The 25821-nt window shown below is 35.9% G+C and overlaps 1 protein-coding gene across 1 annotated transcript in view; it reads right to left on the bottom strand.

Moving 5' to 3' along the window:
• LOC148955930 (AMP deaminase 1-like) overlaps positions 1–25821 on the bottom strand; it is a 56266-nt gene that overhangs the window by 2792 nt on the left and 27653 nt on the right. Inside the window, 1 exon segment of the mRNA XM_089102182.1 lies at positions 22452–22639. Within this exon segment, the coding sequence (XP_088958308.1) occupies positions 22452–22639 (188 nt within the window).

Below are 25821 nucleotides of genomic sequence, written 5' to 3'. Positions count from 1 at the left end.
ATAACATTTTTACACTCTTTATCCATATGATAGGTTTTCTTTCAGTAGGACTGATATTCAGAAAATTAAGAAATTTATATACAGATTATCGAAACCAAAAGTCTCAGGGGTTCAATTTAGAAGTAATATAAGGAGAAATTGAGTTACAATGGATCTTAGTAATGTTGTGTTTCCTTTTGTTTATTCCTCTTAAAAGAAAACTATACTAAGATTTTAAGTGGGGGAGATTGTAAGGAGGCCTTAATTTGTGAAAATTTAGTAACTCAATTTCAGTAAAATTCGGAATTCCCTTTTGCTTCAATAGGTCAGAAATATAGCGACATTTTCAAATTAGCTTGAATTTGAAAATAACTGCACTTTGCGTTAATAGTCATGAATCTTTCGGTGACACTTCTTTTTCCAAGAATTAGACGACCATTGAGCCCACGATAAATATTTGACGTTCTGATCTAGACCAGCTATGGGTCTGAAACAAAAGGGACTGAAAAGCCTTGAAACACTGGAAAAAACTCCTTTTATCAAAAAGTGGTCGACTGGCTAAGAGAGCAGGGAAGGTCGCTAAACGGATCAAGTAGCAAAATGAATATAACTTACAGAGGAGGCAAAAATCGAGGTAGTTTTGCCTCGGAACCAAGGAATATGAGTAAGTGAAGTTCTTTTTAACTATGATAAAAAGCTACTAATAGCCTGCATAAATTTCCTTTGAAAACCACTGAAATCAGATAATAAGCTTAGAAGAGATGAATGTCCCCTGGGCTAAACTCAGGTCTTATGCTGAGTTGAGCAAATAGATTTAATGCTTACATTTGAGATATTTTAACTGAAATTGGAGTCAGAGCAGAAATTTCCATTTGAGGGTTGTCAATAGACTCATAAAGAGTTTATTAATTATGGGATGGTAAAGCTAACTAAAACAGACTAGCAACAGAAAAATACGCTCTCAATAGTTTAGGAATTTTATTATATTTTGGTGATTTGGGTTTATAATTCGGTTAGTATATTTCACTTAGCCAAAGCTTGAGCCATTGAGACAAAAGACATTATTTTAAAGATTAAAATAAGCTAAGATTAATTTGTTCCCAAATATTTAAACTTGTATAAGAGGCTTTGAATAACCGAAGGTTTCAGGACAGGGAAACTTTAAAAAAGAAGCCAATGTTAGGAGAGCCTTTTGTGCTTTCTTTTTCCAGTCTAGTTTTCCTTGAAACTTATCCTGTTGTTTGTAATGATCTCAAACCCAGACACTTGGAATTATCGAACAAAACATTACTCACCACCTTGTGGATTTTTCTGAAGTGTATACGGATGAGAACCCTATTCCCTTTTTAGTAATTCTTTCATTTCAATAATCCCGTACCGACTGTTTATACAAGGGTGGCCTCATTGTTTATACAAACAGGTTAGGGAAAAAGGGAATAATGTTGTCAAACTAAAAGTTCTACGCTCTTTATGTCTAGATATGTTCAATTAAGAGTTTTCCCTGTTGAAGTTAAAGCTTATCAAAAGTACAAGGAACACAAATTCCTTGAGCAAGATATAAACATAGGATATCTTGGTTTGGGTTAATGTAATAAATTAGTACTAATCAAGTATGGTTATTCCTAGTTTGGCTCACTCGAGACAGAATAATTTGAACTAAAGGATTTTAATTCCCCAGAACTCAAGCCTTGACTAGCTATTCAAATGTATATCTTTCAATTAGAAACATTCGATAGCCTAAAATTATCTCAATCCTTTTTTGTCGTTAAACATTTATGGATTCAGCAGGCAAACTAATAGATTTTTAGACAACTGATATAGAAGATGTTTTAGAAGTACTTAAAATAATTAGAGTTAGAATATTTTCCTTTTATTTCCTTTTATAATAAATATCAGTTGTCACTGAATTCTGAGCATCGATTCTTACCCAAGCCTCAGACATAAGACGCTACCAAATTTTAGCCCTGATAAAGAAGGGGCAACCTTACAAGTGGATGAAATCGTGGCGAGAAGTGCCAAGATTTTTACCGACGCTGTCAAAACTTGTATTTGGTTAAATATAAACCACAAAAATAATGACATATCATCTCCCAAAATATCAATCATGGTGAGTAGGTGCAGCAGTTTTTTTCACTTATGCCGTGATTTTAAAGATTGTGCCACAGTTTTCCATTTTTCCATTTGATCAAATAATACGTTTGTAAATAGTTACAAACCAAAATGAATGACTTGAATGTATTAAGAAACCACCTCGACATCTACTGGAAGCTTTATCCTGGTCCATCGATGCGACGGTTTTATCATCGCATACTCTGATTTTACAGATGGTGCTCCATTTTTTTTTATTTGGTTGAATGAAAAATTTAAAAATACGAATATAAGTCAACAAACACACCGGTTTTACTGACTGGAAGGATTGGGAGAAAACTTAATTGGTACTAACTAGTATCAGTTACTTTCAATGTGAAAAGACCTGATTCAAGTTTCATAACAGGTTATGTGGGTAGTAAATTATACGCTGTGGATGGTAAAGAGAGTAACGCCCGCCCAAGGGACCCATATATTAGTTCTAACATTGTATTTTTAAGCAAAATATATGATTTGGATGATATAATTTAAGTGCAAAAGAGTAGATTAATGAAAGGAATTAGACATGTCAAATTTAAGAACGAATCAAGGGAAAATAAAATGCTAGGGTGCATGAATTAATTTGACAAGGAGTATCGTAAAAGGATCAATACCATTTTCACAAAAACAAAAAGCCTAATTTGATTTTAGCAGCCAAGCAGGTTGTTTAGAATCCGTTTGCGACATAATCAGCCAAAAGAATCAAATTGGCCGTACGTTACTATGAAAAAAACTAAAAATCTTAAAAAATGTAGGCACATGTAGAGATAGATTCTTATGTTTAAAGCTACGATTATACAAGCAAGATGTTTGGTAATTGACATGATTTCCTGGAACTCATATGGTCCGAACTGGGAAGATATGTACGCTAAATTTAGCTTATTACTCACAGAGAGAATCTCATGAGAGAAGGAGCCCGTAGCAACACCTCGCTAATAAAAAAAAAACGTTTGAAATTCTTGCAGCAATTGCAAGATGAAACAAGTTATTGCTTACAAACAAGCAGTTGAAAATACTGAACCGACACTGAAGCTAAAGAATCTGTCTCAAGAATTATGTCAAGATGGATCTCTAGGTCAGATATATTGACAACGTTGTGGATCATCTTTGACACTATTGTTTAAGTTCTCAAAGGATAATGAAAGAAATAGTCCGACTTCTGAATAACCGCATCATATGCTTTGATTTTATTCTGATACTTATGTTCCTATGCCAAGTCCTGTTTGAGACAAGGATTCTCGCTAAAAAGCTTCAGACTGAACAGCTTGATCTGGTGATTGCATACAGAAAACTCAGGGCAATATGCAATATCTCATACGCTATCGTCCAAGATTAATCAGATAAAGAGGGAAATTTTTCATCACAAGCAGCAGTGGGAAAAAGTTGATTTATTAGTCAAAGGCGAGTTCCAACTAAAACAAAAACCTAGGCATCCATCTGCTTGTTATTCAGAGGAAATTTCTAGTCTTGGAAACAACACTTTGAATGACTGGATAACCTATATCTTATAACATTCATGTTAGAGCTATTGGCTTGGACTTAAGCCAAAAGCTATAAAGTCATTAATTAATGCACAAAGAATAATTCTTTTCGCTGAACTATGTTTTATTAGATTTTTCTAGACTGGCATTCACTGGGATTATACTTCACTGAAAAACCTTTCTGGTTTGATAATATTAATAAAATATTCAATTTATGAGCGATCTATTAACTTTGAACTCGGAATCAATACTTGATAAACCAATGCATTATGTATCAGCATTTTATTTATCAATTTAAAAATTATTAAAAATTAAGTAATTACCTTCTAAACTACTACTACTACTAACAACTCATCGCAGCACCAAGCCGCCTGAGGCCAACACGGCTACGCACGCTCCTCCTCCACCCCAATCTATTCAAAGCCTCCCTTTTTACACTCGCCCATGAAGGTCCCAGTTCCTTTAAATATTTCTTTATGACGTCCTCCCAACCCAGACGGGGACGACCTGCCTTCCGTTTAGCCCCAGATGGCTGGCCGAAAAGAACAATCTGTCATCCTTCATCCGAACAACCTGCCCTAACCACCTCAACCTTTCTTTCATTATAGACCTAGAAAGCGGTATTGAACCACATTTTTCGTATAGCCTATTGTTTGAAATACGGACAGTCAGCCGGGTACCCAGAACAATCCTTAAGCAATTTCTCTGGAAAACATCTAGCAAATCTTCATCCGCTTTTCGGAGCGTCCATGCTTCAGAGCCATATTTGACCACTGTCATCACTGTAGCTTCTAAGATTCTAATCTTGGTTTGCAGACTTATCTTCCTATTCTTCCAGACTTTTTTTAACTGTGAAAAAACACCCTGAGCCTTGGCTATTCTATTTTTAACATCTTCACTGCTCCCACCATCTTTACTAATAATACTACCAAGGTAAGTGAAACTGCCCACCTGATCAATCTTTTCATTACCCAACGTCACCTTTTCATCTTCACTTATTCCTAGCCTTAGTGACTTGGTCTTCCTAACATTAATTTTCAAACCACTCCTAGCACCCTGAACTCGCAACACCTCTAAAACTTCATTCATTTTGCTCGCACTTTCATCTAGGATGCTTAAATCATTAGCATAATCCAAGTCCAGGAGACTTTTTCCTCCCCATTTGATTCCGTGGTCTCCCATTACCTTTCCAGTGCTCCTTAAAACAAAGTCCATCAAAATAATCAATATAAAGGGGGATAGAACACTACCCTGCTTAACTCCTAATTGAATACAAAACCAGCTGCTAGCCTCATTTCCTACCTTAACTGCAGCAGTGTTATTTTCGTACATAGCGCTAATAACTTTAATGTATTTGTCTGGTATATCGTACATGAATAAAACCTTTACTAAAGCTCTTCTATCAACGGAATCGAACGCTCGCTCGTAATCTATAAAACTGAGGACCAAAGGTGTTTGAAAACTTAAGAACTTCTCAATTATTAACCTAAGATTGAAAATTTGGTCAACACATCCTCTACCTTTTCTAAAACCGCACTGCTCTTCTCTTAAAACTTTGTCTACGGCATCTCTCAGTCTAAAAAGTATCATATTACTAAGCAATTTGCTACCTACAGAGACCAGACTAATGCCTCGATAATTACCACACTCACTTTTATCACCTTTCTTATAAAGTGGCTTAATTAAGGTTTTCCTAAAATCGTTAGGTACTTCCCTTTTTCAAAAATCATATTCATAATCTCCAATAACTTATTTCTAACCTCAGAGCCACCATATTTAAGAAACTCATTTACTACCCTATCAGCACCTGGAGCCTTATTATTCTTTAATCCTTTTAGTACTGTTTCTAATTCCTCCTCACAAAACAAATCCTCATTCACATCCAAGGTATCACAAACTATTTCATTTTCCTCTATATTTTTTCCTGCAACTCTATCTCGGTTAAGCAAATTCTCAAAATGTTCGGCCCATCTTGCTTTAGCTTTTGTCTTATCGCTAATTGCCACCCCATTCCTATCTTTAACTGGGACAAGTCCGGATTGACTACTACCTCTCAATTTGTTAACGTGCCAGTACAATATTTTACTATTATGCCGTCTAGCTGCATCTTCTAAATCCTCGGCAATTTTATCCAAGGCCTCCACTTCACACCTCCTTAGTTCATATTTCAATGCTTTCTCCACTTTATTTACATTTCTTTTGTTTTCATGTGATCTATCCCTCAGATAATTCTTGTACACGTCCTTTCTCCTTTCTATTAAACATAAAGCCTTTTCACTAATATTCTTAGCTGCAGTTCTAGCTTTCTTCCCTAATACACCTTCAGCAACTTGACAAATTATTTTTATAAAATTATTCCAACCATCTTCCACATTATCAAATTTTAAGCTCTCAAGTTTAGTATTCAACTGTTCCTGGAAAGTTTCTCTCAAATTCTCATAGGAGGACAATCTTTCAGGGACCCACTTATGACAAGGTCTAAATATGCCTTCAACTCCTCTTTTATTCATGAAAATATTGATTCATTATCTATTCCAATGTTATTATGAAACAAATTTTACCTTTTTACCATAACTCTTTAATTACACTTGAAAACAATATACGGATGTAAAAAACAACAAAAAATACCCTTATTTAATATATTATCTATGTACCATGGTTGCAGTGACAGCTGTAACCTAAGACAGAGTGCATAAATATTGACACTGCCTAAACAGTGCCTATTGACAGTTCCTGCTATATTTACCATGGTGGTACAGAAATCACAAGATTATTTGTCGTTTTTGACTTATCAACCCTATAGTACTGCTTGACAACATCGCTAAGGACCTGAAGATCAAAACTCCCAGGAAGATATGTGCCAGTGACCCCCTCAATTATGTTTTTCCAGATTAGAGATTTATAAATATTGTTATGTTATTTATTTTGTGTTTTCTTATTATTTCCTTGTGGATAATAGTATTTTGTTTTTCTTTTTTACTCCACATTTATTTTGTATAGCGGGTTATAAATAAATTTTTTTAATTACTTCAAACCCCTTAAAATGGCGTCAATTTAGAACAAAAATTCACCAGAAATTAGCCGTCCAAGCTTTTTAATGGCACCGTTCTAAGATTTTTTTTAGGAACTTACTAAAGATAAACCAAACTACATTGTCACCAAATATTTGCAAACACATTTCGAAAAAAAAATGTCATGCTGAGTAATAAAATTTTAGAGTTTGAAAAAATTCGTTAAGAGCATGGAAAAAAAGATTCATGGGAGTGACCTTATATTTATGAGCACATTTTAAAATCATCAATCATATTTATCTCAGTAGTGGTCTTATCATTTTTAGTGTTTTTAATGCAGGCAAAATTACACAAGAGCCATAGATAAGTATAAAATACAACGTATTATGGGTCTTTTTGCAAAAGTATTTTATGCAGTTTCATAATATTTAGAAGACAAATGAATAACCTAGACCATGAAGAACATAGCAATCTACAATTAGTATACTTTTAAAAATGACAATTACAAGTCAAAATTGAAAATGGAAAAAATGTATGGTTAGAATATAAATAACAACAAGTACTATAAGCGAAAGCAAAAATCTATGCTCATCAAAAATATTTTTGAAAATTGGTATCCTAGGATTTTCTGGCCTGCGAAAACGATCTAAATGGATCAAGAGCAGGTGTTCAAAAAGGTTTTGCTCTAATCACAAAAATAAACAGAGAATTGCTGCTACATTGTAGGATGGCTGTTTTAGACTACAAGTATTCCACTTTCCAACTTTCTCATAATTTGCTTTAACTATATGTACACCATGATAGCTATCAGCCCTTTTTCATTCTTTTTTCTGACAAATAAACAGTTTTGAGAGAAATTGACTATTTGTGCAAGGTTTGAACAAGAAAACTTTCAGCAAATACTGAAGGGCATGTTGAAGAAACCAAAGGTCCTATGGACATACTGCTACTAATGCTGCTACAACTATTGCTACTGCCTGAGCTAAAGGTATTGAGGTGAAGCTTTGAAGAAATATTTAGGCAGATGTTGAACTAAATTAAAAAAAACCTTGAGCATGTCGACTTACAAAAAGGTGACAATGAAATGTCTGAAGCACAAAAATATTGTTAATATGGATCGTTAAATGTGATTTGTGGGAGATTTTGAAATAGTCAGAAGGCACTATATGTATATTTTAATGCTGCCATTACAATTAATGTAAATTATGACGCTAAGGCTGTTAGGACGGAATTTATGCATTCAGGTTTTCAAATTGGGCATATCAGAAATATAATAGGCAGCACCACTCTATAATAGCTAGAAATATCATTGAAACTTTTCAAGGAGCTAATTATATTCAAAATTAAAAGTTCTGGTGCCCTTTTTATGAATAAAAAAAGATTGAAGGGCAAGCAGCCCTTCAGTCAGGCTCATTCCTTTTCAAAACACATCAAGTCAAAATAGTGAGGCAGTTATTTTGTTCTGACTAGTAAGGTTGTCCAGTAGCTATGTATTTTGGTATTTTAGGTTTTTTAACCCCCCCCCCCCCCATGCAATCGATCTCGTATGCTTTAAAACTAAATGTAACTGTGAAATAAATCAAAAGGTATTGTGTTTATGGTTACCAATAAGAAAAATCAGCAATATACCGAGAATGCGTAAGGGTATTAAGTTGAAACTTTTGGGGATAGTATGATTACTACATCTGCTATTACAATTCAAATAAACAAAAAAAAGTGTAAGTGTAGTATCCAGGTTATCAGGGAGCATAGATAGAATCTTTTGGGAAGGATATTTAGTTTTATTTTTCAGATCAACTTCAAAAGCTAAAAAATTAAAAAATATTGTTTGTGTCAGGATTCAAAATTACTGAAAAAGTTTCTCCAACATAAAAACAGCAACCCATGCTATGGATTCCTATGAAAAAAAAAACTAACAAGATATAAAATATAATTTTTTCGATGAAAAAGAATACGCCAATAAAAAACAAACAGAAATAAATTTTTAAAAGCTTTTTCCACAAAACAAGTTTTTCAAAGAAAAGTAAAGAGCTCTATTCCAAGAATTAGTAAAAATTAAGTCAAATAATTTTCCAAGCGTAAAACTACCACAAATCACTATCAATAAATAAATAAAAAAAATAACACGAAAAATCAAATCTCTTAACACCGAAAACATAGATAAATCTTTCAAAATGTTTTGAAAGTCTTATATTAGTATAATATTAAATCATTTCAATAGATAATTAAAAACAATAAAACAAACTCTAGATACTTCGGCCGCACATAGTGAAATTGCCATCAGCATTTGAGTTCTTTTAAATCGTAAAAAAAATTCCTTTGTAACATACAGTCAGGCTGGAGTACCTTGCGAGCAGATTTATTTGCTGTGTTATGCTTTTTTTTATAGATACATACACATAATTCAGATTAAAAATTTCTATTGAACTGAAAACAATAAATACATTCTTTTAGTTCACTGTTCATCGGCTAAAAGCAAATTGTTCAATAAAACAATATTTACGCTGTGACTGATAAATGGTCACAGGCGACTGATAACTGATGATTGAAAACAGGACTAGCAAGAGTTCATCGTCGTATGTTTATACGCAGACAAGATGTTTGCTTAGTTTAAAATTTTCGCTAAGCTATGATTGTTTACTTCAATTTTTTTTTCATCATTTTTGACTTTGTATTAAAACGAGTCATCCCTCTGAGTAAAATGTGACTTTCGTTTATTTAACTCACTGAGACTCGCTATGTTTTTCTAGCTAAATATTTAAAACAACAGAGAAAAAAAACTAAAAAACTTCCACAAACTTCCAGACAAAAAAACTCCCTGAATGTCACAAACTCCCTAATCTCCCTAAAGACAAAAAAACTATTGACTTCATCTGCACAAAATGAATTCAGTACTTTTGTTTGAATCTAGTGTTTTCAGTGAATTACTATTCTACACTAAAAATTTCTGTTAGGCAGTTCAGATAATATCAGCCAATTTTCTGCTTCTTTTGATTTTCTGATTTTTTTTTTCTTGTCATCGTTTTTCACTTTGTATTAAAAGTATTCATCCCTCTGAGGAAAACGAGACTTTCGTTTTTTTTTAATCCGATGAGACTCGGTATGTTCTTCTAGCTAAATATTCAAAACCACAGACAAAAAAACTAAAAAAACTTCCAAAACTTCCAGACAGAAAACTTCCTAAACAGACCAAAAACTTTTGACTTCATCTGCAAAAAATGAATTAGGTATTTTTGTTTGAATCTAGTATTTTCATTAAACTGATATTTTAAACTAAAAATTCACCTAAGAATTAAAATAATAGACAAAATTATTACTTTGTCTCTCAATTTGAGGGGGAATATAAACTGTAAATATGGTTTACAAAATTTAAACAGATATATAGTTTTAAGGCTTATTATCAAGCCTTTTGAAAATAACAAAAACTGCAAAACTACTTTCAAGCGAAAATTTAAAATAATCATTGAAGACACCAAAAGTAGTTTGACGAACACCTGTAAATTGGAAAAAGATAAAACTAACGTTCCATCTTAAGATTAAGTCTCTTTATCCTGTTTATGTCCAATAAAAAATATGCAATGCATTCCAATCAACAAAAATACAGTGTTTTAGGTACACGTTCATTGTTAGAACATTTGGGTTGCAATTCCTGGATGTTGTCTTCAGATTTGTATGGTCGTAACATGTTATGTATATTGAGCAAAGGATCATCTTCACGTTTTGGTGACAAAGGAAGGTTCGGAAAATTAAAGGGATTGACAAGTTCACATGGTAAAAGTAATTTCAAATTCTTAAACAATTTCTCTACTAAACAGACACATAGAAATTTTAGAAGTAAAGATTATTAAGCACAGGCAACTACTTTTTCTTTTTTGTTAGGTTTAAAAATGTAAATATACAGACATTATATACATATATAAAATTAATTGTACAGCCTTTACAGGTTTTTTTTCTCAAATCATTTTTAAAATCTACTTTTTCTAAAGCAAAAGATAATCTAAAACATTCAACGAAATTCATTAACATAGAACAAACAAAAACCTGAAATTCTAATAAAAAAAAAATACATAACATAGAACTAATAGCTGGATAAGTGTAAATTTAGAACATTGTAGCCATTAAAAAACAAATAATAAAAATATATAACCAAAAAAATAAAGATTCTACAGTTTAACAGTAATAAAGAATCACAACCAATAAATTGGGGGTTTCTGCATTAGTTCCAAAACAATAATATACAAAATAGTTTCTCAAACTTTAACAGCTGAATTAAACTAACTTTATTCCTCTCTTACACGTCTTATGACTTGACATTCCTATCTGAAACCCCAGGAATAACACTGCTTTAATAGTAATATATTGTCCCTCCTACCTACACAGGTAAAAGATTAAAAGGAAAGTTCTCGACACGATGATGACTTGACTCGCCGAAATTAGAAATAAAGGAGAAAAAAAGTGTAGATTATTCTCATGAGTAAAATAGCTTTTACTTAATGTTATACTAGGGGATTAGAATATAAATAGTAACAGTTTTTAATGATTAATTAAAAAAAAACTTACCAATAAATCCTATCGTAAAATAGCATCAAATGCAATTCCAAACGTAATATTAGCAGATAAGAATACTTCTTAAGATTAAGTCTCAAAACGACCAGAAAGTACTATTAAATAATAGATTAAGTCCGAAGCAAACAAAAATTAAATAAACTATCATAGTAAACACATTCAACAAGTAATAATATAAATGAATAAATAGATCTTAAAGCGAGTAATGCTTAGATTGAATATGAATATCAAACTTAAAATGGAAAAAAAATATTTTCCTATTGAAGTATAAATTAAACTTAAAACGAACAGAAATTAAATAAACAATGAATGCAAACAAACATACAAGAGATATTAATATAAATTGATAAATAAATCTTAAAACGAGTGGAACTTAAATTGAATATGCAAATCCAGCTTGAAACGAACAAAAATCACTACAAATAAGAGTTTGGGTATAACCTCCTTCTCTCATTGTAAATGTCTAAAACCTACTGCGTCATTGGCACTTTACTGAAAACCAGTTTTATGACAAATGTTTTCTTTTGTACTTACTATTGAAAATAAACATTAAAATTACAGTAAAATTTTTGAGCTGGTGAGCTTTCAGCAATTAATATCATTTTACATACAATATTCAGTTTAATTTATTAGTTCTTTTTAAAGTTGTTAAAGACGAATATAGTTTCCCAACAGACAATGTTTTGGATACTGCATAAAATATTCAATTTGATGTTGGCTACCTCAAATTTTTTACCAGATGTATTTGGGAAAAAAGGGATTGGGGGGCCAGTTACCTTCTGATCACTTTTGACACTTAAAAAGGGCACTAGTACTCTCAATTTCCAATCGAATGAGCCCCATTTGAAGTTTATATGACGATCCCTTCTATGTGAAGTGCTACTGGGAAAAAAAATAGAGTGTGGGGGGAGGCTACCTAACCTCCGATCACTTTTAACTCTTAAAAAGTCAATTATATCTTTCAATTTCCGGTTAAATGAGCCTTCTAGGAAATTTATACGAGCATCCCTACTATAACAACCATATGTGCCCCCATGGCATACCTTACAACGCCTACCCCCAGGACCGGGGGGGCTGTGTCAGCAGCTAATTTTTTGCTATCAAAATTTTGAACTATTTTTAACAAAATTTCTATCTCAAATTGTTGATCGGATGTATTGAGGGCGTGGAGGAGGGGGGGGGGGCTAGTCGCCCTCCGATCTCTTTTAAAGTTATAAAAGTTAAGGCGTTTATGTTTTTTTCAGAAAAGCACAAATTTTGTTCTGGCCTTGGGAAGGCATAGGGGTTTTGCGCCCAACTTATGTTAATTCCTGCTCGTTTTGAGTTTGACTCGGTTTTTTATTGTAATTTCTGTTCGTTTTGGGTTTCATTTATTTATCGATGCTGATTTGTGGTAGTTTCACGCTTGGTAGAGTTTTTTTTACTTTTCTTTGAAAAACTTATTTTGTGGAAGAAGTTTTTAAAATTAATTTCTGTTCGTTTTATATTGACATAGACTTTTCAGGGAAAAAGAAAATTATACTTTAAATCTTTTCGTTTTTTAAGACTTTATAGTTTGGCTTGCTATTTGTATGCTGGAGAAATGTTTTTAGCAATTTTTAACAGTATACACCCTTTTAAAAATCTAGACACAAATAGTAATGTTTAATTTAGTTTCATACCTCCTCTAGTTGACCTGAAATGGAAAACATGATACCATTCGTAAAAAAATCTGTTTACTTTCTTTGATAGCTTGGATACACTTACGCTATTTAGATTTGGTTAAATTTTAAGAGCAGAAATGGGAGGGATGGCGTGGGGAGGGTGGGTTTGGGAGGGTGGGAGTGAAAGGGGGATAAGTTTTCCTCAAATCACTTCCGACTATTAAAAAGGGCATCAACCCTTTCTATTTTCAATCGAATGAGTCCTTTTCAAAGTTCCAACGACAACTCTTTCGATACAAAGTGCTTTGGTATAAACAACAACAACAACATAAAATAATACATTATACCCACTTCGATCTTTACTATAAAAATGTCAAGCCTTCCAATCACTTCCGACTATTAAAAAGGGCGCTATGCCTTTCGATTTCCAATCGAATAAGCCCTTTTGGAAACGACAACGCTTTCTAAAGGCAAAATTTTGATTGGATGTGTTTGGGGAAATTGTGGGCGTGAGAGGGGTGTTAGTTGCCTTCCAATCACTTTTGACTATTAAAAAGGGCACAAGCCACTCCAATTTCCAATTGAATGAGCGCATTTTGAAGTTTCTACGACAACAGTTTTGATACGAAGTGCCCTCCTCAAAAGGAAATAATTAATAAATAATACATTATGCCAACATCGTTCTTTTATACCCCCAGGGCACAACTTAAAACTCTTGCACTTAGGATTGTGGAGAGTGTCCTCCTCTTTACTTAGTCCCCGTTTCTTGTCTCGTTCTTGAGTGTCCCCATTCTTTACTTACGCAGCGCGATCATGCTACCTATGAAATATACAACAACTTTCTATATAAACCTTATATGGCCCCAGGGCATAACTTACAATACTTGCACTGAGGGCTCTGTGGGGGTTATCATCCTAAAAGACCTAATTTCCTGAACTTTCAACTACGTTGAACAAAATGGATATCTCAACCTTTTGATTGGATGTTTTTTGGAAAATTGTGTGCCTCAGAGGGGCGTTAGTCGCTATCCAGTCAGTAAACCTTTCAATTTCCAATTGAATAAGCTCTTTTGAAGTTTTTATGACAACGCTTTCAATAAAAACTTTATATTCCCAAAGGCTTAACTTACAACCCTTGCCCTGAGGGCTGTGGGGGGAGAGGTCGTCATCCTTACAGACCTAATTTCCAAAACTTTCAAAAACGTTGAATAAAATGGCTATCTAAAAATTTTGATTGGACGTGTTTGGGGAAAAGTGGGCGTGAGAGGGGGGCTAGTTGCCCTCCAATCTCTTTCGACTATTGAAAGGGCACTAGCCCTTTGAATTTCCAATCGAATGAGTCTTTTTTGAAGTTTCTACGACAAGGCTTTATATAAAAACCTTATTTGCCCCCAGGGCATACCTTACAATCCATGCCCTGAGGGTTGTAGGGGAGTGTCCTCCTCAAAAACATATTTTCTATCAGGAAATCAACTACGCTGAACAAAACGGCTATCTCAAAATTTTGATTGGGTGTGTTGGGGGAATTAAGGGTGGGGGGGGGGCTAGTTGCACTTCAATCACATTCGAGTATTAAAAAGGTTACTAGCCCTTCGAATTCCATTCGAATGAGCCTGTTTTGAAGTTTCTACAACAACGCCTTCTATAAAAAACCTTTAAGGCCCCCAGGGCATAACTTAAAACCCTTGCCCTGAGGGTTGTGGGGGAGTTTTCTCCTCAAAAACATATTTTCTATCTGAAAATTAACTACGCTGAAGCAAATGGCTATCTAAAAATTTTTATTTAATGTGTTTGGGGGAACGATGGTCGTAGGAGGGGGGGGGTGGTGGTGGCTAGTATCATTTCCGACTATTACAAAGGGCACTAGAACTCTTAATTTCCAATCGAATGAGCCCCTTTTGAAGTTTCTACGACGACTTCTTCCAAATGAAGTGTCCAGCTCTAAAGGGGAAAAAATTATAATAAGTACATTGTGCCAACATCACTCTTATATGCCCTGAAGGAATAACTTAAAACCCTTGCCCCAAGGGTTGTGGGGGAGTCACCTCCTAAAAAACATATTTTCTATCAGGAAATCAACTACGCTAAACAAAATGGCTATCTCAAAATTTTGATTGGACGTGATTGGGAAAATAATTGGCATGGGGGGAGGGAGGGCTTGTTGCCCTCCAATCACTTTCGACTATTAAAAAAGGCACTAGCCCTTTGAATTTCCAATAGAATGAACCTTTTTTGAAGTTTCTACGACAACGCCTTCTATAACAACCTTATATGCCCCCAGGGCATAACTTGAAACCCTTGCCCTGAGGGTTGTGGGGGAGTGTCTTCCTCAAAAACATATTTTCTATCCGGAAATAAACTACGCTGAACCAAATGGCTGTCTTAAAATTTTGAATGAATTTGTTTGGGGGAATGATGGGCGTGGGGGGGGGGGTAGTGGCCGTCCAATTACTTCCGACTATTAAAAAGGGCACGAGCCCTTCAAATTGTCAGCCGAATGAGCCTTTCTTGAAGTTTCTAATACAAAGCCTTCCATGAAAACATTATATGCCCCCAAGGCATAACTTAAAACCCTTGCCCTGAGGGTTGTGGGGGAGTGTCCTCCTCAAAAACATATTTTTTGTCTGGATATCAACTACGCTGAACAAAAAAGCTATCTCAAAATGTTGATCGGATGAGTTTTAGGAAATGGTGGGCGTGAAAGGTGTGTTAGTCCCCTTCTAAGCACTTTCGATGATTAAAAAGGGCACTAGAACTCTCAATTTGACATTGAATGAGCCCCTTTTGAAGTTTCTACGACGACTCCTTCCATATGTAGTGCCCTGTTCTAAAGGGAAAAAATTATACATAGCTCGTAGTACATAGTAAAATAATACATTGTTCTTATATGCCCTCATGGCATAACTTAAAACCCTTGCCCCGAGCGTTGTGGAGGAGTGTCCTCCTCAGAAAGATATTTTCTATGTGGAAATCAACTACGCTGAACAAAATGGCTATCTCAAAATTTTGATTGGATGTGACTAGGAGAATGACGGGCGTTGGGGGAGGGGGGGCTAGTGGCGGTCCAATCACTTTCGACTATTAAAAAGGGAACTAGCCACCCCGATTTCCAGTCGAATGAGCCCTTTTCGGAGTTTCTACGACAACACCTTTGATACGAAGTGCCTGTTGAAAAAAATAAAAAAACAAACATATTGTGGCCTTTTGTATGTGGCCACTTTGTATCGAAGGAGTTGTCGTAGAAACTTCGAAAACGGCTCATTCGATTGGAAATTGGAGCGGCTAGTGCTCTTTCTAATAGTTAAAAGTGATTGCAGGGCAAGTAGCCCCCCCCCATACCCAAAATTCTCCCAAACATATCAAATCAAAATTTTGAGATAGCCATATTGTTCAGCGTAGTTCATTTCCAGATAGAAAATATGTTTTTGAGGAGGACACTCTCCCACAACCCTCACGGCAACAGTTTTAAGTTATTCCAAGGGGCATATAAGGTTTTTATAGAAGGCCTTGTCGTAGAAACTTCAAAAGAGACTCATTCAATTGGAAATTCAAATGGCTAGTACCCTTTTAAATAGTCGAAAGTGATTGGTGGGCAACTAACCCCCCACGCCCATTATTCCCCCAAACACACCCAATCAGAATTTTGAGACAGCCATTTTGTTCAGCGTAGTTGATTTCCAGATAGAAAATATGATTCTGAGAAGGAAACTCCCCCATAACACTCAGGGCAAGGGTTTTAAGTTATGCCCTTGGGGCCATATAAGGTTTTTATAGAAGGCGTTGTCGTATAAACTTCAAAAAATACTCATTTGATTGGAAATTTAAAGAGCTAGTGGCCTTTTTAATAGTCGAAAGTGATTGGAGGGCAACTAGCCCCCCCCCCCCCCTTACGCCCATCATTTCCCCAAACACATCCAATAAAAATTTTGAGATAGACATTTTGTTCAGCGTAGTTGATTTCCACATAGAAAATTTTTTTGAGGAGGACACTCCCCCATGGCTCTCAGGGCAATGGTTTTAAGTTATGCCCTGGGGGCATATAAGGTTTTTAAAAAAGGCGTTGTCGTCGAATCTTCAAAAAAAGCTCATTCGATTGGAAATTCAAAGGGCTAGTGCCTTTTTTAATAGTCGAAAGTGATTTGAGGGCAACAAACCCCCCTTTCACGCCCACTATTTCCCCAAACAAATCCAATCAAAATTTTTAGAATGGCTACATTTTATTCAACAGAGTTGAAAGTTTTGGAAACTAGGTCTTTAAGGATGACATCCCGTCCCCCCACAGGCGTTGTGGTCGAAACTTCAAAAAATGCTCATTCGATTGGATATTCAAAGGGCTAGTACCTTTTTTAATAGTCGAAAGTGATTTGAGAGAAACTAACGCCTCTCTCACGCCCACGTTTTCCCAAACACATCCAATCAAAATTTTTAGATAGTCATTTTGTTCAACGTATTTTGAAGTTCTGGAAATTAGGTCTTTTAGGATAATAACCCCCTCAGAGCAAGGATTGTAAGTTATGCCCTGGGGCATATAAAGGTTTTATTGAAGCGCTGTCGTAGAAACTTCAAAAGAGCTAATTCAATTGGTAATTGAAATGGCTATTACCTTTTTTAATAATTGAAAGTGATTGGATAGCGATTAACGCCCCTCTCACGCCCATCATTTTCCCAAACACTTCTAATCGAAATTTTTAGATATCCATTTTGTTCAACGTAGTTGAACATTCTGGAAATTAGGTCTTTTAGGATGATAGCACCCTCAGAGCCCTCAGTGCAAGGGTTGTAAGTTATGCCCTGGGGCATTTAATATTTATATAGAAAGTTGTTGAATAAATCATAGGCAGCGCGATCTCGCTGCCTAAGTAAAGGACGGGGAAACTCGAGAACGAGACAAGAGACGGGGACTAAGTAAAGAGGAGGACACTCTCCCACAGTCCTCGGGGCAAGGGTTTTAAGTTATGCCCTGGGGGCATATAAGAAAAATTTTGGCACTATGTATTATTTATTAATTTTTTCCTTTTGAGGAGGGCACTTCGTATCGAAGAAGTTGTCGTAGAAACTTCGAAAAAAGCTCATTCAATTGGAAATAGGAGTGGTTTGTGTCCTTTTTAATTGTCGAAAGCGATTGGAAGTTAACTAACACCCCTTCTACGCCCACCATTTCCCAAAATACATAAAATCAAAATTTTGAGATAACCATTTTGATCAGCATCGTTTCTTTCCAGGTAGAAATTATGTTTTCGATTACAGTCCCCCATAGGGCAAGCCCTTAGGGAAAGGGTTGTAAGTTATGCCCTGGGGGTATTTATAGGTTTTTTATAGAAGGCTTTGTCGTAGAAACTTTAAACAAGGCTAATTCCATTGGAAATTCAAAGAGCTACTGCCCTTTTAAATAGTCGAAAGTGATTAGAGGGCAACTAAACCACGTCTCACGCCCAACTTTTTCCAAAACACATCTAATCAAAACTTTGAGATAGCCATTTTATTCAACATCGTTTTAAGTTATGGAAATTAGGTCTTTGAGGATGACAGCCCCCCCCCCGCAGCACCCTCAGGGCAAGGGTTTTAAAGTATGGCCCGAGCGCATATAAGGTATTTATGTAACGCGTTCTCGTAGAAACTTCGAAAGGGGCTCTTTTGATTGGAAATTGAAATGGCTAGTGCCCTTTTTAATAGTCGACAGTGATGGGAAAACAACTAACACCCCTCCAAAGCCCACTCTTTCCCCAAACACATCCAATAAGGACTTTAAGATAGCCATTTTGTTCCATGCCGTTCAAAGTTCAGGAAATTATACCTTTGAGCAGGACAATCCCGCACAGTCTTCAGGACAAGGGTTATAAGTTATGCCCTGGGGTTATTTAAGCTTTTTTTAAATCTTTGTTGTAAAAACTTGAAAAAGGGTTCATTCGATTGGAAATTCAAAGGACTAGTGCCCTTTTTAATAGTCAAAAGTTATTTTAAGGCAACTAACCCCCCTCTCACGCCCATATTTTCTCCAAACATATCCAATCACTATTTTAGATATCCATTTTGTTCAGCGTAGTTGATTTCCAGATAGAAAATATGTTTTTGAGGATGACACTCCCCCACAACCCTCGGGGTAAGGGTTTTAAGTTATGCCCTAATAGTCGAAAGTGATATGAAGCAACTAAACCCCCTCTCAGATCCATATTTTCTCCAGACACATCCAATCAATATCATAGGCAGTGCGCTAACGCTGCCTAAGTAAAGAACGATGCGGGCACAATGTGTTTTTTTTTTTCCCATACCCGGGTACTTCGTATCGAAGGAGTTGTCGTAGAAACTTCGAAAAGGGCTCTTTTGAATGGAAATTATGGTTAGTACCCTTTTTAATAGTCAAAAGGGATTGGAGGGCAACAACCCCCCCCCCAACACCCATCATTCCCCAAACACATCCAATCAAAATTTTGAGATAGTTTTTGAGGTGGACACTCCCCCACAACCCTCAGGGCAAGGATTTTAAGTTATGCCCTAGGGGCAAATAACGTTTTTATAGAAGGTGTTGTCGTAGAAACTTCAAAACAGGAGCATTCAATTTCAAATTAGAAGGGCTAGAAACCTTTTAAATAGTCGAAAGTGATTGGCGGGCACCTAGCCCCCCCCCCCACGCCCATCACTCCCCCAAAGATATCCAATCAAAATTTTGAGATAGCCATTTTATTCAGCCTAGTTGATTTCCACATAGTAAATATGATTTTGAGGAGGACACTCCCCCAAAACCCTCAGGGCAAGGATTTTAAGTTATGCCCAGTGGGCATATAAGGTTTTTATAGAAGGTGTTGGGTTAGAAACTTCAAAAAAGGCTCATTCGATTGGAAATTCAAAGGCCTAGTACCCTTTTTAATAGTCGAAAGTGATTGGAGGGCAACTAGCCCCCCCCCTCCCACGCCCATCATTTTTCCAAACACATCCAATCAAAATTTTGAAATAGCCATTTTGTTCAGCGTAGTTGATTTCCAGATAAAAATATATTTTTGAGGGGGACACTCCCCACTACTCTCAGGGAAAAGGTTTTAAGTTATGCCCTGGGGGCAAATAAAGTTTTTTATAGAAGGCGTTGTCGTAGAAACTTCAAAAAAGGCTATTTCGATTGGAAATTCAAAAGGCTAGTGTCCTTTTTAATAGTCGAAATTGATTGGAGGGCAGCTAGCCCCCCCCCCATGCCCATCATTTCCCTAAACACATCTAATCAAAATATTGAGATAGCCATTTTGTTCAGCGTAGTTGATTTCCTGATAAAAAATATATTTTTGAGGAGGACACTCCCCCACAACCCTTGGGGCAAAGGTTTTAAGTTATGCCCTGAGGGCATATAAGAACGATGTTGCCACAATGTACAATTTATTACTTTTTTCCTGTAGAGCTGGGCACTTCATATGGAAGGGGTCGTCATAGAAACTTCAAAAGGGGCTCATTCGTTAGGAAATTGTGGTCTAGTGCCCTTTTTAATAGTCGAAAGTGTTTGGAGGGCAACTAGCCCCCCCCCCCCTCACGCCCATCATTTCCTCAAGAATAGCCAATCAAAATTTTGAGACAGCTATTTTGTTCAGCGTAGTTGATTCCCAGATAGAAGATATTTTTTTGAGGAGGACACTCCCCCAAAGCCCTCAGGGTAAGGGTTTCAAGTTATGCCCTGGGAGCATATAAGGTTTTTTAAGAAGGCGTTATTGTAGAAACTTAGAAAAAACTCATTCGATTGGATATTCAAAGGGCTACTGCCCTTTTTAATAGTCAAAAGTGATTGAAGGATAACTAGCCCCCCCCCAAGCCCGTCATTCCCCCAAAAATATGCAATCAAAATTTTGAGATAGCCATTTTGTTCAGCGTAGTAGATATCCAGATAGAAATATATTTTTTAGGAGGAAACTTCCCCACAACCCTCACAGTAAGGGTTTTAAGTTATGCCTTGGCGGTACATAAGGTGGTTTTAATAGAAGGCGTTGCCGTACAAACTTCAAAAAACGCTCATTCAATTGGAAATTCAAAGGGTTAGTGCCCTTTTTAATAGCCAAACGTGATTGGAGGGCAAAAAGCCCCCCATTCCCCTCCCCCACCCATCGATCCCCCAAACACATCCAATAAAAAAATTTTTCAGCTTAGCTTATTTACAGATAGAAAATATGTTTTTGAGGAGGACAATCCCCCATAACCCTCAGGGCAATGATTATGCTCTGGGGGCAAATAAGGTTTTTATTCAAATCTTCGTCGTAAAAACTGAAAAAGGGCTCATTCGATTTGAAATTCCAAGGGCTAGTACCCTTTTTAATAGTCGAAAGTGGTTAGTGATATTTTTTGTTGTTGTTGTTGTTTAGACCAGTGCTCGTCGCATCGATGGAGTTGTCTAGGGAACTTCGAAAAGGGCTCATTCAATTGAAAATAGAAAGGGCTGATACCCTTTTTAGTAGTAAAAAGTGATTGGAGGGCAGCTAATCTCCCTTCCACTCCCACCCTCCCGCACCCACCCTCCCATTTGCCCATTATGTTTAAAAACTAAACGGAGAGCATGGCAGATTTGTGCAAAATTAATTAAAAAAACTTTTTCCACAAAATAGGCTATGTCACAAAAGACTATGTCAATATAAAGCGACAGGAAATTAATAAAAAAAAATTCCACAAAATAAGTTTTTCAAAGAAAAGTGAACAACTCCATTAAACAAAAAATGAGAAAAAATAAAATTAAATAATCTACCAAGCTTGAAACTCCCAAAAATCAGCATCTATAAATAAATGAACTCAAAACAAACAGATTTTACAACTGAAAAAATACAAATGTTTTTACTTTTATAACTTTAATAAATCAAATAATATTAACATTTTGATTAATAAACATCATCATATGTATATTAAACTGACATTGCACATTCATTTGTATTTTTTTTTTCAGTAAAGTGAAAATTTAGTTTTGGCCTTGGGAAGGCATAAGGGTTTTGCGCCCTACTTGTGTTAATTTTTGCTCGTTTTGAATTTGACTCGGTTATTTATTGTAATTTCTGTTAGTTTTGTGTTTCATTTATTTATCGATGCTGATTTGTGGAGGTTTCACGATTGGTAGATTATTTGATTTTATTTTTGCTAATTTTTGTTATTAAAGTTTTTTAATTTTCTTTGAAAAACTTATTTTGTGGAAAAAGTTTTTTAATTAATTTTGCACAAATCTGCCATGCTCTCCGTTTCGCAGAAAAACAAGCTGATCCTTAGCAACGAATCTGTAAAGGATTCATTCCCAGGTGGTCGTCAAATCCAGATTTAATCATTTCATGTAGTCAAGCCAAATTATGGTTTTCAGTATGGAAAGAGTGTGGACGTCCAAATACGGGTCTTGTGAACAGCATACAGATTTTCACGAAGCGAAAGTTTTCTAAGGCCCTGGCTCGGCATCGGAAAAATCTAGTCAATAGTTATTCTAGCCATGCCAAACAAGATAAAAATATGATCACCAAGTTTGTCTCTTCTTCTGCAACAAAGTTTCCGTCACCAACCCCAGCCAACATCCCTGAAGATGAATGGTATGCCTATTACAAATCGGAGTTCTCCACCCCTGACCCCTCCATCGAACAATCTTACGAGGCTGCCATATATCAGTTTCTATCTTCTCATCCCGATGAAGATTTTATCGTCATTACCCGCTCTGTTGGAGATGCCATCCGTAGACCCAAATGGAAAGGCTCATTGGGCATTGACAAAGTCAGTGCGATCCACTTGAAACACGGAGGTATACTTCTCGGGGCAAATCTCTCTCTGCTTATGCAGATGATTTTCGCACAAGGGATTGTTCCTGCCTCTTTCTGCATCGGATATCTGACTCCCATTTCTAAAAAGGGAACATCTAAAATTAAATGTACTTCATTTTGTCCGATAACTGTAGCTACGTCACTGTGCAAGCTCTTTGAGTTTCTGTTTATACAGGAACTCAAAAAATTATGCTACACTCCTCCGCATTAGTTCGGCTTCAAGCGAGGAACTGGATGTGCTGATGCCTTAACAGTCGCTGCTAATGTCTTGATAGATGCCGAACCTTCTAGAGAGAGCCTTTCTTTGGCAGGACACGAAATTAGAAGCGCATTCATCTCTCTAATCCATGTTGCGATGCTTCTGAAGGCCGGTAAACGTGGGCTGAATCTAGCCGTCAATCGTTCTCTCAGGAATCTGTATTCTAGATTAGGGATCAGACTGGACATAGCTCCCGGCAAGGGTTTTACCTCTATCCCATGCATTCAACTAGTTTTAGTCGAGAAAAGAGGGCGTAAAGGAACAGTCACCTCTTCCGACCTTTTCAGTAACTGTGTCCTTGATGCACAAGATCAATTTCAATCTTCGCTGATTCTGTCATCTGCTAACTAGTCTTTGGTATGTTACGCAGACGACATCCTGAATCTTAGCCGAACCCCTCAGCAGATAATTTATATCTTGGAAATCCATGAAGCCAAATATCTTAAAGTTGGACTTCAGTTCAACTCTTCAAAATCGGAAATCGTCCTATTCAATTGGAAAACTGATTTTTATGTTTCTACCATAGCCCTTGGTTGTAGCTCTGTCCAGCCAGTGGATCACCTCATTTATCTAGGTTTACTCACATGGTCGTCTATCCACCACACCCACAAACTTCTCCTCGAACAGCTCAAACGATGAATTTGAGCGTCATACGGTTCAATTGTATTGTGCAAACTCCGATTCAACCGGCTTCTTCTAGTAAGCTTTTTTAACGCCATCGCTCTTCTTCACATTTTATATGCCACGCCCTTCTGGAAACTTCTCAATAAAACTGACCAGAATAAAATCAGAGCGATGTATTTTCGTTTTGTGAAGTATTTGCTTCGTCTACCTCCGTGGTATAAGAATTCGCATGTAATTGAAAATTTTAAAGTCACAGACCCTGACGTCGCCGTCGCTAGTCGAATAGCAAAGCATAATAGAAAAATACGCTGAAATCTACACGAATGGTCCCAACTGCTCATTCATTGATTTTTTTCTCATAATAACTTAAGTCCTTATTCGTTTTCTTTGTTGATTCTCCGTCTTGCTGTGTACCGATTTGACGGGTTTTCAATAAGTAATTATATAAATAAATAAATATTCTGAAGTATGGTCTATTTTTTTTTTATTCAGTTCGCCAAGTATTTGCTTCGGCTTCCGCTTTGACATCAGAATTCTCCATTAGTTGGAAAGTACGGACTTGCTGACCCTGAACTCACAATCTCTAAACTGATTAATAAGCTTAACCGAAGGCTTAGATCTGACTGGTACCCCGTTTTAGTTCAATAATATTTAAGTGATTTGTGTTAATTACGTGTATTTATTGCGGAGATCTATCTTTTTTTATATATGTATGAATATGTTATAGTTGTATGTTTGAGTTTGCTTTTGCTTTGTTTGATTTTTTTCTTATTTTGTCATTGGTTTTGTTTTGTTTTGATTTTGTTCTTATTATTATTTTGTCTTTGATCTATTTATAATTTGGCGGCCCTATTTGATTTTTATTGGTTTTGTTGATATTTATCTCGTGCTATTCTTTCTGTGCAAAAAACTGCTGAAACTGATCCATCGACACTTTTTTGATTTTACTGGGGGACAGAATGTCCCCTCCACAAATATTTCTAATCCAAATAATCCTCCCAGAATACTCTGTCCCTATGGAATTTACCACCCTCAAGTAAAATTGAGCAGCAACAGAGAAAGTACAAAATAAGTACTTTCAAATGTCAATCAGATGTCATGAGGAGTAACAAAAGGACCAGATATGAAAAACAGTTTTAGAATAGGGACTGGATGGTCTCAAATCACTTTTAACCAATAAAAAGGACTAGAATTCTAAATTTCCAATCCACCAAGTATCCTCCAGAGCTTCCACAATGGGGATATTGGGGAGGAGGAAGGGGCAGCACCCCTCCTATAGAGAATAATTTCCGCTAGTTTTGGGGTATTTTAATACTCTTTACTTTCATAATAACAGCATTAACAAGAAATATTCCTAAAAATTAAAAGGGACTAAATATCCTTTTCTACCTCCAACCTTCCCCTTTCTTTCAACTACATATATATTTACCTGAAGATTCATTGAGAGTAAGGATGTTTTGTCATGAAATGGCAAAAGTAGGGGTAGTTTTACTCTAACCAATTTAGAATCTTAAAAAGGGCACCAGAACTTTTGATATCCAATTTAATGAGCCCCAATACAAAGTTTATAGGATCAAGCTTTCCATAAAATCTTTTATCTTAAAATTGGACAATTTGCATAGCTTAGAGCCCTTGTCCAAGGGGCTAGAACGGGGGCGGTTCCCCCTAACCTGGGGGCATAGATATATGACATTTGGACTATTTTGAACAAAACGGCTGCCTCAATATTTTGATCAGGTGGGTTTGGGGAAAATGATGTGGGCAGTAGCTTGTTGCCTTCCAATCGCATTTGACTCCTAAATAAGGGCACTAGAACTTTTGATTTGCAAGCAAATGATGTAATGGGATTAAAATTCAAAAGCCTCAAATTACGTTGTAAGCCTCCCTCCCTTCCAAGTTAAAGTCACCCATGTAAAATAGAACCACTAAAAACATGAGCCTAAAAATCGAATAAGGCTTGATTGTGTAATTTAAAAAGTAGCAAACAAATGTATCTTGATCGACTATACTTTGTGTAATCTTTCAAACAATAAACATTTAATTAAAATCAGAATCACTGAACCGTCAATAATAATTAAACATTGCGGGATAGGTGGTCAACAAAACAGCTTGAATTTAGAAATCATAACCACTGAACCGTCAATAGTAATTAAACATTGCGAGACAGGTGGTCAACAACACAGCTTGAATTTAGAAATCATAATCACTGAACCGTCAATAATAGTTAAACTTTGCGAGACAGGTGGTCAACAGCACAGCTTGAATTTAGAAATCATAATCACTGAACACTCAAAGGTAGAATTTAGTAAACCTCGAAAGATAAAATGTATTTTCGTGAAATGAAGTTGTGTTGTCCCAAAACAGAGTTTATGTTATGTA

This window comes from Artemia sp. Qi Xiang Cuo, chromosome 1, assembly GCF_049724085.1.
Source record: "Artemia sp. Qi Xiang Cuo chromosome 1, ASM4972408v1, whole genome shotgun sequence".
NCBI classification, from domain to species: Eukaryota; Metazoa; Arthropoda; class Branchiopoda; order Anostraca; family Artemiidae; genus Artemia; species Artemia sp. Qi Xiang Cuo.
The sequence above is the reverse complement of the archived record's forward strand: the minus strand, read 5'-3'. Positions and strand labels throughout refer to the sequence as shown.